Source organism: Brienomyrus brachyistius, chromosome 22, assembly GCF_023856365.1.
Source record: "Brienomyrus brachyistius isolate T26 chromosome 22, BBRACH_0.4, whole genome shotgun sequence".
In the NCBI taxonomy this organism is placed as follows: Eukaryota; Metazoa; Chordata; class Actinopteri; order Osteoglossiformes; family Mormyridae; genus Brienomyrus; species Brienomyrus brachyistius.
The window spans coordinates 3,298,527-3,312,142 of NC_064554.1; the positions used below are offsets into that span (position 1 = coordinate 3,298,527).

Here is a 13,616-nt window from a genome sequence, read left to right on the forward strand (position 1 = left end):
ATGTTTTTGGACTGTGGGAGGGCCCAGAGAAAACCCCACGATGACAAGGGGAGAACATGCAAACTCCACACACATGTAACCCAGGCGGAGACTCGAACCCAGGTCCCAGAGGGGTGAGGCAGCAGTGCTAACCACTGCACCACCATGCCGCCCCTAGTCCAAACATAATTTATGAATTTCTAGTACATTTTAATAAGTAATTAGAGCACTTCATTCGACCTGGCCAGTGACCAATGATTTTTAGCGATACACATAGTGATTACGACAGAAAATACGATTTATTTTCCGCATCTAGACTGCGTTTTCATTTCCCGATTTCCGTTTCCTGATTTTTTCAAAACAAAAAACAAAATCGGTTATTTCAAGATTTTGTTTTTTTCCACTTTAAAACAAAATTCCATTGGCCGTCATATACACAGATCCCAGAGGCAGCTGGAATGAATCACAGAAGGGCAGGAACAAGAGTTAAGACTAATCTAGGTAAGTAATCTGGGCTTAGACAGTACACTGTGCACATGGATGCTGGACTTCCTGAGCAACAGACTCCAGAAGGTCAGGATGGAAGATGCGACATTATTCACTCTCATCCTGAACACTGATCCACCACAAGGGTGAGTCCTCAGCCCCGTCTTCTCCTCCCTCTTTACCTATTCCCCATCCATGCTACCAACACTGTAGTGAAATTCTCTGACAACACCACCATAGCAGGACTAATATCGGACATTAATGAGACAGCCTACAGAGAGGAGGTTCAGTATGTGGCAGAATGGTACTGTCACAATATGGACTTAATCACTACAAAAACAAAAGAAATTATGTAAACCTCAGGAAATCAAAGCCCAGAGAGCACTCTGCCCTTTGCATGCACGGGGAGAAGGTAGAGAGGGTAGGGAGCTTTAAGTTTCTTTGTGTGCACATCTTGGACGACCTCACCTGGACCACACACATCTCCCATCAGGTGGCGAAGGCCAAACAGAGGCTTTACTTCTGAAGGAAGTGAAGGGACTCCTACCCCAGTAATCACCTGCAGACCAACTTCTACCTGTCAATAATAGAGAGCCTCCTGATCTACTGCTGCATGGTATGGTTGACCAGCTGCCCAGAAGAGAACAGGAAGAACCTGCAACAGGTGGTGAGGGTGACAGCAGACCAGCGGCACTACACAGCCCTCCATCAGAGACATTAACCGGCAGACTGCAAAAGAAAGCCAGTTGCATTTCAAAGTATCCCACCCAGCCTGGACATCACCTGTTCTATACACTGCCCTCTGTGGGACTCTTGCAGAGGAACAGGACAGATCGGGGACATCAGCAGGAAACTGACATGGTCGATTAAACCTTTTGTTTCAATGCATGGGGGCAACAAACTCCTGCCGCAAGTGAGAGGCCAAATGGACGGATGACCCCAAATTGAAAATGGCCACATGAGTGACTCTCAGCCGAATCGGCAGCAAGACTCTGTCACCATCACCTCCCTGTTTACTAACTTCTACATTTTCTTCATTTGCTTCATTTATACTTCTTGCCTGTTCCGTCCTCCTTTAAGCTATCTCCCACGCCGTCTGTGCTCATGTACTCTCCTTCGCCATCTCCAGCTGCATCCTTATCCCCTCCTCTGTCTCCATGCGTGGCCTCACCTGTGAGCCTTGCTCCGATTTCATCTCAGATTCGTCATTGTGACTCATTTCAATTCAACCAATAACCCCCTTTCCTCAGCTGGCTACAGGTCTGACACTCCCGTTTATGCCCATTCCTGATGTTGCAGAGAAAATGTACAGGTTCATGCAGAACTCTAACTGTGACCTGTAGAACTGGCGTGCCATGTCCCCTATGGAAAGGTACTGGCTACAGTACTACTGTGAAACACTAGAGTATGAGTACATGACTGCAACTCGCAGCTATTACAATCAGCAATGGAGAAAAGGGAACTAGGAAGAAAAGGAACAGCTCTCCATCTGCATGACGATGATGAGGGTGTCCGTGATGAGCTCCTTTTTCCGGATGACATCCTAAATCAGCTCAGCTCCATTCCTGGGCTCCTGGAGCTGGCTGTGGAGATGGGCTACCTGCCAGACCTGAACAGCCACGGTGGGTGGGGCAGCATTTTCATTCCACTTTTCAGATTAAGGCCAGAGGTGTTTCGATTGTAATTGACCAAAATATTCCCTTTGAGAAACATAATGTAATTTCTGATATTAACAGCTGGTATGTTTTTGTCTCTGGAAAACTCTACAATACAAAATTAGTTTTAGCCAGTATATATGCCCCCAAAACTGATAATGTAGATTTTTTTGAGCGTGTTTTTTTACAACTGCCTGATCTGAGCTCATACAATCTCATACTTGGTGGAGATCTGAACTGCTGGTTGGACCCTGTGTTAGACCGATCTTCTTCTCACCCCAGCACTATCAGTAAATCTGCCTCTTTCATTCAATCCCTTTTATGTAACTATGGTGTCTCTGGTATTTGCCACCGTTTACATCCTAACAGAAGAGAGTACTCTTTTACACAGGTCCACCATACTTATTCTAGGATTGATTATTTTCTCATTGATACTCGGTTGACCTCGTGGCTCCCATCCTGTGATCACCAGATCATAGTAATATCAGGTCATGCCCCTGTTGTATTATCAATGACTTTTCCTGATCTTCCTCAGTTCAGTCGAAACTGGCATTGAAATTCATCTCTCCTGGCTGATGACAACATCCAAGAATTCATGAAAGACCAAATAACCTTGTTTTTCCAAAGGAATACTCAGGAGAGGCTTCTAGCCTAATAACTTGGGATACACTGAAAGCCTTTCTCAGGGCACAAATTAATTCCTGTGTGCGAACATGAAGAGAAAGGCCTGTATAGAAGGACTCGAATTAGTTAGACAAATTAAAGAAATAAATCTGCTCTATGTGATAATTACTTATATCTTCATAAAGATCAACCAAAGGCTTTGTGAAATGCTTTGCACAGAAAGGAACGTCACAGCAGCATATAATCCCCAAAGAAATGGCTTGGATGAAAAAACAAATGATTATATCAATACTTATTAGTTTTAGAAAATGTATATTTCACATAAATATATGCTACCTGTGGTTTATGGCCTTTAAAGTGTCATAATTAATATCTAAACAGGTTAAATACCTATATCAATATTCTTTCAATGGTGTAAGAGCTACCGAGTACATTTGCACATCACAGCTGTGGAGTGAACTATTGGGTGACATTTTGCTAACTAAGCCAAAATAGCAGGAATTAGGCTACACCCCTGGTAGGACTGTTTGATAGCACAGCAGAAACCGATAGATGTCGCTATAAGTAGGGAAATTCTGACAAGGTAGAAAAATGCGATAAAACACCCAGCATCCCCCCCCCCCCCCCCCCCCCCCATTTCTGTGCAGCCCTTTTCCTGGTGATTCTTCTCCCTCCACAAACGGACCCAAAACAGAAATTACTTTGCCATGCAAGTTTATAATGGCCACAGAATAAACGTTTCAAAGTACATAAAAGACAGACAAAAACAACAAAATTATGACAAGCAATATTTATCTAGGTGCTGGTTATTTATACAGAACTAACTAACTCACTGCTAGTGAACTTCCTCATAGCGGGTACCGCAACTTCTTAAGCATATTACATTTTACATTTAATCAAAAGGTGAGCCCTCCTCTGGTCTGGAAGCATAAATTTCTGGTAAAAACCAAATTATTTTTTTAAAAAAGGTTTAACTCACTATTCCACATTAATGAAGTGGGTTTTACTGATGCAAAGGCGTTAGAAACTATACATCCCCCAGTTATAGCAGGTGCAGATATATTTAAGCGGGTCGTTCTATCGTGACGTTTTATGCCAATACACCGATGCGGATCAGGGAATCTTACCATCCCTAGTGTATCCCTTCCCTATGTGCCTGCCCCTTATCTAGGGGTGTAGGACTGACCCAGTTCCTGCCCGTCTCCCGCCAGCGCTGGTCCATCTCCCATAGGCACTCTAATCCAGCCTTGTTAAGGCAACCTGACCCCCACCCCCAATCCCACACTAGCATCTCTGAGTGGTATCAAGAACTCGAATAAAGAGGTCAGTCAGTTTTCAGGTCAGTAGGCTTCACCCTGGTCCCATAACCCTCACGCTCAGGCTCTTTGTGACTGGGCTGCTGCTGATGCCCCCTGCTGGACATGCACGAAACGGCACATTTATATCCCCTGCTGGCACAGCGCTGAGAAGTAAAGACCCCCAAAAGCGTAGTAGCCATCTAAAACTCCTGGACAAGCCATTTAACTGAGCTGAATGAACAGTCAGCCCCCCCACAAAAGTACCATGCAAACACGCTGGTTATTTAAGAACTGTGAATGTGTCGCTACAGCACAGAAACACGCTTTTGGTATAGACTCTCATGGGCCATGCTGACAATCTTGCTGCTCTCCAAGCTAAAGGAGGGATCCAGTTTGTCCGTTAATATTTGTGGAAACCTAGATGTTCACTGACTGCTCTACGTGTCTCAGCGTCCAGCAGGGTCAGGGTTATTCATAAATGAGCTCACCAGGAAAATAAAACAAACAAAAAAAAACAAATGTACACGTTAGTATCAATTTCAATGTTATCCGAAATGTAGGCTAACCAAACTGCAGACATTTTATATATATTAAATTTATGCCTCACAAAAATATTTTCACTTCACTGTATGTGAGAACTATTTCAAATAAGAATGGAGAAATTTTTAGTGGGGATCAGTGAGGAAATAAAGACAAACGTGCTTGCAACCGGGCAATGGGAATGTTTTTGAGTGAACTGAGCGAGGGGGTGCAAACTTGTTTCCGTCTCTTGTCGCCTACAGCCGTTATGCCTGACACTTAAATACACAAATAAGTAAAGGCTACGTGAACGTGAATTAATTAAAATGATAACACAATGCAAAAATTTCTGGGTCTGCCAACTTATTTGCAAATGACATTTACTGTAGGGGATGATATGGTTTCAAAACGTCTGTAACGTCCGCGGGTGGACCGGCAGGCAGGAAGCGGGGAAGGACAAGGCAGGAAGGCAGGATAAAGGAAAACAGGGTTTATTAACGGGAGACAGGGTAGACGGCGAACATTAATGACGGATCTGGGGAATACGGACTTACACTTGGACTAAATACACCAGACATGCCAAAATGACAGGAAAGAGCTGGGCACAATAGGGGAGGCACATGTGGATGATATGGGGGCGTGGCACGCACGAGGACTGGACGCGCAGGTTATGACAGCGTCACCAAATAGAATATGTAAACACGTAAAAAAAGTTTACTTGGCTTTCTCCCTCTTCTAAGTCTTTATTTAAAATTATGTGACGCTGTCTGTTTTATTCACCTTTGTTCCCCTCGTGTTTTCCACTGTTCAGACACTAATTTATCATGTTTGAGGTGAGACACCTCGGATCATACCAGACCCTGGCTCACTTACATCTCCCTCTTTAAAAATGTGTGTGTGTGTATATATATATATATAAAAAATTATATTTGGAGCAAGCAGGGCGTGATCGGGCCGGTTGCGGGGGTTTGCCAATGCATGCGCTCATGAAATAAGAATCAATGGGATTCTGACGTTTTATCGTCTCAAGAGATGATCGAGCAATGAAAAAAATATCACGCATTTCAGGATAACACGACAATTTAAATCATACTTTTAAATACCCATCAAAGGAAGAGGGATTTATGAAAAAACAAAGTTACACATGTAATATTGTTTTTCTGACCGAGCGGAACAACTGAGCGATCAGCGGATATAGGGAGATTGTAATTCATTCCCATCATTAAAACGTGGCCAAGATACACATCATTTCTATCGTTATGTCACGAGCGGGGCATTTTGTGCCATACTAATTAAATAAGTTTATCTAGAGCTAGAACTGTGTGGTGGCCAGTGAAAGTTTAACAGTTTAATTGATGTCCTAGAGTTAGGAGAGACTATTTAGGATTTGGACGGAACAAGCAAAACGAGGTTATAAATGAGAATTCCGTCGACTGTGCGAGAATGATTTGTTGTGACTTAGTTTGCAGTGTAATCAATCATAAGTTTGGTTTTGTTTAAAGCCCGCCCACTGAGTTCAATGGGTGAGTGAGAATATTTTAATGGCCCTACTTGGGTGATTTAAATGGTCATTTAAATACTAGTTTTAATAATGATAGAAATAATCAAATTCTAATTTAAAAAAAATTGTATGACCCCTATTTATTGAGTATTGTCACAAAATACCCTTCTCAGGTTAATGGCCTAAGCGTATTAAAAAAACGAAATTTACATATGAATTATATAAAAATATATTTTTTCATAATCGTTGTTCTGCCTGGGCATCTGAACCAGTTCTTAATGCATACGTTTACTCGCAGTATACATAGTCAGCCATTTAAATTTTTATTTCGAGTTTTATTTTTATATTAAAACTACAGTAGTTACGATGGAAACACTTGTTATGCTGAATCGGCCAATCAGAGAGCGCGATCCAGCGCGATTTCATTTAACTTTATTTACGTTCGAAATTCACTTACTTCTGGTGAATCAATTTCACTGAGAGGCAACTTACATGATGGCGCATCACAAAACAAACATTTTCTGCGGATTTCTTTGCTGTTGGACCAAGAAGAAGGTATGCCTTTTTAATTTTATCACCTGATAAATTTCACTTTGTTAAATGGTAGGAATGACGGCATGGTGGTGCAGTGGTTAGCACTGTTACCTCACAGCACTGGGACCCGGGTTCAAGTCTCCGCCTGGGTTACATGTGTGCGGAGTTTGCATGTTCTCCCCTTGTCGTCGTGGGTTTTCCTCCGGGTACCCTGCGGTTTCCCCCCACAGTCCAAAAACATGCTGAGGCTAATTGGAGTTCCCTGCCTCGTGCCCATTGCTTCCGGGATAGGCTCCGGACCTCCCGCGACGCAGTAGGATAAGCGGTTTGGAAAATGGATGGATAAACGGTGGGAGAAAACAAGGCGAATTTGTGGAAAGGTGTCGAGAAACGTATTAAACACAACATGGGCGCCTGCAGCTGTATGCATTGTGCCTACCCTTGGCATTTAGCCTTGTAGAAAATACGTGATGATTCTTATTTGTCCCCCATGTTTAAGTTAAGGATAGCAGGGCTGCAGGATTCTATATGAAATATAAATCGCGATTTTTTTTTTTTACTCACGATTGAGATGATGATTTTTAATCAGGGTTCTTGAGTAAAATGTTTCTTTCTTGATATCTGGCTTTGTATTCAATGGCCCATTTCTACATCCTGATTTCTGTAAAGCAGCAACGTGACATCGCCGCTACTCAAGGAGTAGTGGATGATCAAGTTACCAAGAAGAAGCCCCAGAAGAAGAGCTTCAAACTTGGACGCAAGTTTCCATGGCTGAAGCGTGTGAAGTCCGGAGCAAAGGAGAGGTTGGGCCCAAGATTTCTTTCCAGCTCTAGCTGTCTCAGTGTCATAGCTGAACTCTCTGCTCATGACTGCACTCCTGGCTCTTCTAGCTCAGACGATGACGGACGCGTGTCCGTTGACTGCAGGGACTCTGGAGACAACATCACTCTCATCAGCAGCCAGAATCCCAGCCATGTCACTGTGGACTCAGAGGTACATAGATCAGAGACATTTCCAGTGCGATTTTAGAATACAGCTGCATCTCCGTTTCCCTGTCTAGAACAGAATTTTGTTGTTTCCTCCAAGTCACTAACGTTTGGAAGCTCCTCTACTGGAAGTAACGTAGAGGAGCACCAGTCCCCTCTGGAGGTGACACGTGACATCCCACCTAATGAGGGACCTTTCCTGCCCCTGAGAAGGTAACCAGTATATGCAAGATCGCAGTGGCAAATCTGTAATGAAATCTACTGAAAAGTGCAATAAGCTTTTTATTATTTATTTCATTCTTTCTCCTCTTTAAGGATCCCCAAGTGGCAGATTCTCCCTTGCATGGCGGATAGGGGTGATGTGGGGGATGGAGAACACCAGCGGCTGGTCTGCCTCGGGTAAGTGCTAAGCTCCCGTGAACGTTCTAGAACAGACTTCCCCAAATGTTACAACCAGCCTGAAAGATACAGGTTGGCGGGGATATGAGGCACGTATCTTTCTCTGTCTTTCAGGCTACCAAACCTGGGACAGACCTGCTACATGAACGCCACCCTGCAGTGTCTCTTCCACCTGCCAACATTCTGCGAGGACGTTAGGAGGCAGGAAGAACACTGGGATTTGGTCCCCTATGCTGACCTGATCAGGTACCCAACACAAGTATCCACATCGTACAAACTCTCTCACACACCTACATACATGTGAATTTTCTATGGTTATGTTCGCATTTGTTGCTGCTCTAATCACAAAAACTTATTATGATCTGCTTGAAAGTGGAGATACCAACTCCAGTTCTCTGCCTCTCTTGACTTGCAGACATTTTGCTGAACTTCTACCTGCAAGACTTGGATCAAGCTCGAAGCAGAAGAAGACTTTCTTGAGAAACCTAATTCATTCGGTTTCGGACCAGTTTGCTGAAGATGAGCAGAATGTAAGTGAATCACTAAACTGTCAGTAAAGTTTTCTTTAGGATAGTATGGTTGACTAAGGAATTTACAATGATGACAACACGCCTTATCCTGAAAAATGTTAAGCGATCTGTTTCGTATATGTATTTTCAGTCCGCAAGCATTTTCTGTTTATCTCCTGTCATCTAGGACGCCCATGAGTTCTTCAGCTGCCTGATATCGCAGCTGAATGAGCTGGGGAAGCTAATTCAGGCCTGGGAGACAACAGCCGCGTACGCCTGTCCTGTGGAAAGAAACCTATCGTTCGAGATGCTGTGCCAGAGGACGTGTACCAGGTTCACCCTGCTGCTTTTATTGGTTTTGCACGCCTGTGTGAATGAATTACATGATGCTGCCACAAAGACACAAAGCAGTGATACACCAGCATTGGGGATCTAGTTCTTACTGAAGCTCCAGATGTTAGTGATTGAGAATATAAGAAATATTCAGTTTCTTAGCATCTCTTTCCACTTTCTTGGTCTCCTGCAGCTGTGGAGCACAGTCCTCCAGGACGGAAGAATTTACGAATCTCTCCCTGGACGTCCTCCCACATTCGTCAGTGGAAGACCTGCTGAAGATCTACTTCAAGGTATCTTTAGTTCCGCATACAAGTTTACTCACAACTAGCTGTTTTCTAGAAGAACACACACTCACCCTACGCCTTACTAGCTGGTTGTGACACATAGAATTGTGTTGTGATGGTCCTGGTAAAAGGCACTAATGACTGAGTACCGCTGTGTGCTGATTACAGGATTCCGAGGTGGAGTTCAGATGTGCCACCTGCAGGGGGAGCCATGCTGTCCTGTCATGGGCATTTATTACACTGCCTCGGTGAGTTCATTACTTTCCTAGCAAATAAGAGCATCAGTTGTATGCATACATGGTGCTCAGTAATGTGCACAGTGTGATTAACGGATGTCTTTGGGTTGAGCTGTATGTAGTTAGTTTGCTCACAGACAGTCAGGTGTGTGTGTTCAGTGCTGTCCCTGTCCCCTTTCTCTTTGACTCTCCTTCTGCATCTGCAGTGTCCTGGTCCTGCACATGAAGAGATTCAGCTTCACACCACAGTTTGAGCTGGTCAAAGTGCAGGACCCAGTTCTCCTCCGCAGGGAGATCTCCCTGCTCCCCCACTTCAGGGAGATCTCCCAGCTGACAGGGACACCCCAGGCAGCACGGCTCCAGGAAGCTCACCTGATGGATGGCCAGATCACACAGGAGGCACAAATGTAAGTTATCTGCATGGAAATGTGCAGCCAAAATAAGAGCAGACACACACTCATACACATTGTACATTCTTTTGAAAATGGGAATCGCTGTAAATAGACAAGGTTACTTATGCAAATGCATGGACAATCCTCTGATTGTATGTATCTCCTGCAGGCCGGCTGAAGAACAACCAGGGGATGCTTCAAGGATGTTAAGTGGAGATGCAGAGGAAGATGCTGCTTTGGAGGAGGACAGCGATACCGTCTGCAAGAACCTGCCTACAGTGGAATCACTGCCCCCTACAGGTACACTGGCCTCAAACACACAATGGGCACTGGTGAACACCTTCACAAGAAGGTGAATAAGTACCTTAGGGTGCACTTCCTGTATACATAATCATAATATACTGTGCTATTCAGCAAACTATATAAGGGAATCTACAGTTTAAAGAATTTCAGAGTGGTAGTGGTGAAACCAGTAAGAGTAGATCAGGGGTGTCCAGTCTTATCCGCAAAGGGCCAGTGTGTATGCGGGTTTGCGTGGCAACTCCCCAATTAGATTACTAATTAGAGGACTGATTGGCTGAAGAGTCCTCACACCTGGGTTTAGACAGCTGACCTAAAGGTTTTCCTGAAGATCTGCGTACACACTGGCCCTTTGCAGATTGGAGACCCCTGGAGTAGATCATCTCCCCACAGAATCTGGTGCCAAGTTAGTGGGATGTTTCGGGACAGACCCCTGTCACTGGGCTAAAGAAAGTTACCAACCACACTTATTTTGGTTAGAGCACTATTTTATCTGTGTCTCCAGTAGAAATGTCATTTCACCTCCCATCTCATTGTGTTTGGTTTCTCCTGTGATCCCTGTCTCTCTTAAGCAGCTGGACCAGAGACAGAGCAGCAAACACCTGCACTGCTGAGGGTAGGGAGAGTTAGAGGAAGACACATGAGTGAGAGGGAAAGAGAGAGTGAGCTTAGGACATTAGTAAAATTTACTAAGGACAGAGAGTAAGAGAAACTGGAGATACGCAGAGTGGTGGAGCTGCCTTAGAGGTAGATGAAGTTCATGGTGAGTTTTCCCTTCAGGCGGAAACAGTGGTTTCCGAGACGTCGGAAGAGCAGCCAGTCGGACACCAGTACCAGCTTGTCGGTATTCTCAGCCACCTTGGCTCCAGCGCCACCTCTGGTAAGATACATAAATACACACGCTGAGCTCAGAAAGGTTCCGTTTTTTAACAAGACCTTCTTACGCAAGAAGTCACTGAGTGAGTACCATAATACCACCCACTGCCTTTATTGTTACTGTTATACTCATTTATGTAAGAAAATTCTAGAGTAGTGAAAATGCTCATATTTGAGTAGCTGCCCAAAGGTGATGCTTGTAAAGAAGCTAAATAGTCCTGTGTCCTAGAAGGTATATTTAAAATCGTATAATCAGAGGACGGCCTACCTGTCTTTCTCGTAGGTCACTACGTCAGCGACAACTTTAGCGTGGCAGAGAAGGGCTGGCTGTCTTTCAGTGACCACGTAGTGACCAGATCAGAGGAGGAGCATGTGCTGAGAATGAGGCAGAGCAGCGCGTACATGCTGTTCTACACCCAGCAGGTGAGCAGAGAAACACAGAATACACTCTGTTATACTACATGCAGAAGCTAAATACAGACACAGTGGACACATATTCCCCACCCAAGACGCAGTTACACACCTCACTGCAATATGTCAGACTGTCAGAAATATATAACTGAGTCGTTTGTATTTTATGCTACACCAATGAAAGCCTGCTGCTTGTACCACTTGATGCATATGTGATGTGGAAAATGTGCTCTTTTGTAGGAGGACTTACACTGAAGACAGCTGATGCCTCCATACTGGGGACTAATACTTAAAAGTAGGTAAATGCTGTGGTTTCTGGCTTTGTTGAGCCAAAAGAGGAAGGAAACGGTACCAATGAGTGTCTGATTACAGGTATGGAAGTAGGAGAACATGGAAGAGGACCGGAAGCAGACGTCTGCATGAACCTGCGTTGGATATCACCATCGCCATTTTCACCGGGACAATCTACAGCAGCAGTCCTCCCTATTTAGATAACATTTAGATAATGTCCATTTTCTTTTATTTACACTATATTGCCAAAAGTTTTGGGACACCTACCTTTACAGACATATGAACTTTAATGACATCCCACTCTTAATACACAGGCTTTAATATTGAGTTGGCCAATATTGCCACTAACAGTTGACTGTGGAATATTTAGTAGTGAGGAATGGACAGGTGTCATCCTATCAAGGTACCACGCTTCAGTTCACTGAGCTCCTGAGAGTGACCCATTCTTTGGTAAATGTTAATAGATGCAGTCTGCATGCCTAGGTGTTTGATTTAATACATCTGTGGCTGTGGAAGTGATTGGACCACCTTTGGAGGGGTGTCCCAAAACGTATGGCAATATATCGTATGTCAGAATAAATCGATTGTAGATAGGAAGTATTGCGTGACCATATGTGATGGACCAAGTTACAAGCATAGGGGGAAGTAATATAATGTCATATAATGTACAATAATTAATAACAAAATAACATTGCTTGTTTTACACCAGTCATATGAAAGTGTTGATAATTTTCATGGTCCCTGAGGAATTTGTTTATAGCATCTGCTTTCTGCAGGGACCTTTATTTGAACAATTGTATTACTTTGTTAAGAAATGCAAAATCTGTGAACATTTGTTGTATTAAAATGTCAAGCATTTTGTTTGTACGCAAATGGTGTTTGATGCAGTTCTAGGTTCATGACATACGTGAACATTAGGAGAAGCGAGCATTAAAGTATGTGGGTACCCCACTACAGGAATTACCCAACGCTGAGGCAGGTGAACCATTAAGTACACAGTCACATGGAAGGTTCACCTTCTTGGATGCACTGTGATGGAGCCAGTGACATAGCTAATGATGCCAACAAAGCAGTGGGTCGGGCCTCCCCTCCCTCCAGCTACAGAGAATAATGCATAACGCCTGGCGGTATAGATAGCTAATGGTACAGATACCGCTTCAGTTTTGGTGTCATTTATTTAGTTACCTTTTTTATTATTTTGCTGGATGGGGGAGGGTGTGTATCTGATTTGTTGGGATAATGATGTTTAAGGTTAAGAAGAAAATTTCAATAAAAATATTTTTTTAAATAAAAAACATCATTGGAAGTTGCCTGTCACCTTCTACTTCATAAACACTGTTTCACCAGACACTCAGAAGATTTTACTCCTGCAGGCTCTAAATGAGTGTGGCATTAAAGTTGTGTGAGTCACAATGGATGGCCACATGTCCAACATCAGCATGTGCACCATTTTCGGATGCCACCTGAAGTTGAATCAGCCTCTCAAGACATCATTTACCCCCCCTCTTCCTCAGGGGAAAATGTCTGTGTGATCATGGACCCCTGCCACATGTTGAAATGAGCTAGATACATGCTTGAGGCCTACAGTTCCATCGTAAGTCCTGCAGTCCCACTTGTCTGTTTTATTATATTAACCTGTATATATGTTATCTTGCAGGACAAGTTTGACTTTAGTATTTCATTGTAGAGAGATTAGGGCACAGTCCAGAAAGTCTGTATAGATTCTGGTAGATTTGGGAATAACAAATAATTTTCTTTTTAGGGTAAAGCATGTGTGGCAAACGTGCAATTCTTGCTGAATGTGTGAAACCCTCTTTATCCTAATTCTTAATATTTGCCTTTCCAGTATGCATGACCTCAGAGCAAATAATTTTCATTTTAACCGCTTGTCTGTCATTCTACTCGCGGCTCGATTTATAAATACATGTCTGACATTTATAGCGAACCAAGACAATTAAAATCGCTTCTCAAATTTGCCGATTTATGGTTCTTTATTTCTG

General features: G+C 43.5%; 1 protein-coding gene and 1 long non-coding RNA gene across 9 annotated transcripts in view; both read left to right on the forward strand.

Moving 5' to 3' along the window:
• The window catches only part of LOC125718101 (ubiquitin carboxyl-terminal hydrolase 37-like), a 34,102-nt gene extending 21,613 nt beyond the window's left edge, over positions 1-12,489 (forward strand). For 2 of the 8 annotated variants that reach the window (XM_048991641.1, XM_048991642.1), the window contains one exon: positions 10,819-11,332. In XM_048991641.1, the coding sequence (XP_048847598.1) occupies positions 10,819-10,944 (126 nt within the window). In that variant the 3' untranslated portion in view covers positions 10,945-11,332. Of the gene's footprint in view, positions 1-6,476; positions 6,618-7,265; positions 7,400-7,486; positions 7,590-7,682; positions 7,796-7,897; positions 7,982-8,095; positions 8,228-8,396; positions 8,512-8,677; positions 8,824-9,016; positions 9,117-9,278; positions 9,359-9,552; positions 9,754-9,907; positions 10,039-10,610; positions 10,655-10,818; positions 11,338-11,565; positions 11,621-11,697; positions 12,053-12,099 lie in introns of those variants that run through there. The other 6 variants (XM_048991638.1, XM_048991633.1, XM_048991635.1 and 3 more) reach the window with 6 other exon arrangements.
• Positions 424-2,279, forward strand: LOC125718111 (uncharacterized). The gene is made up of 2 exons (XR_007384773.1): positions 424-611; positions 959-2,279. It is a non-coding gene; the product is annotated as an uncharacterized LOC125718111 (long non-coding RNA).
• Positions 12,490-13,616: the final 1,127 nt, after the last annotated feature.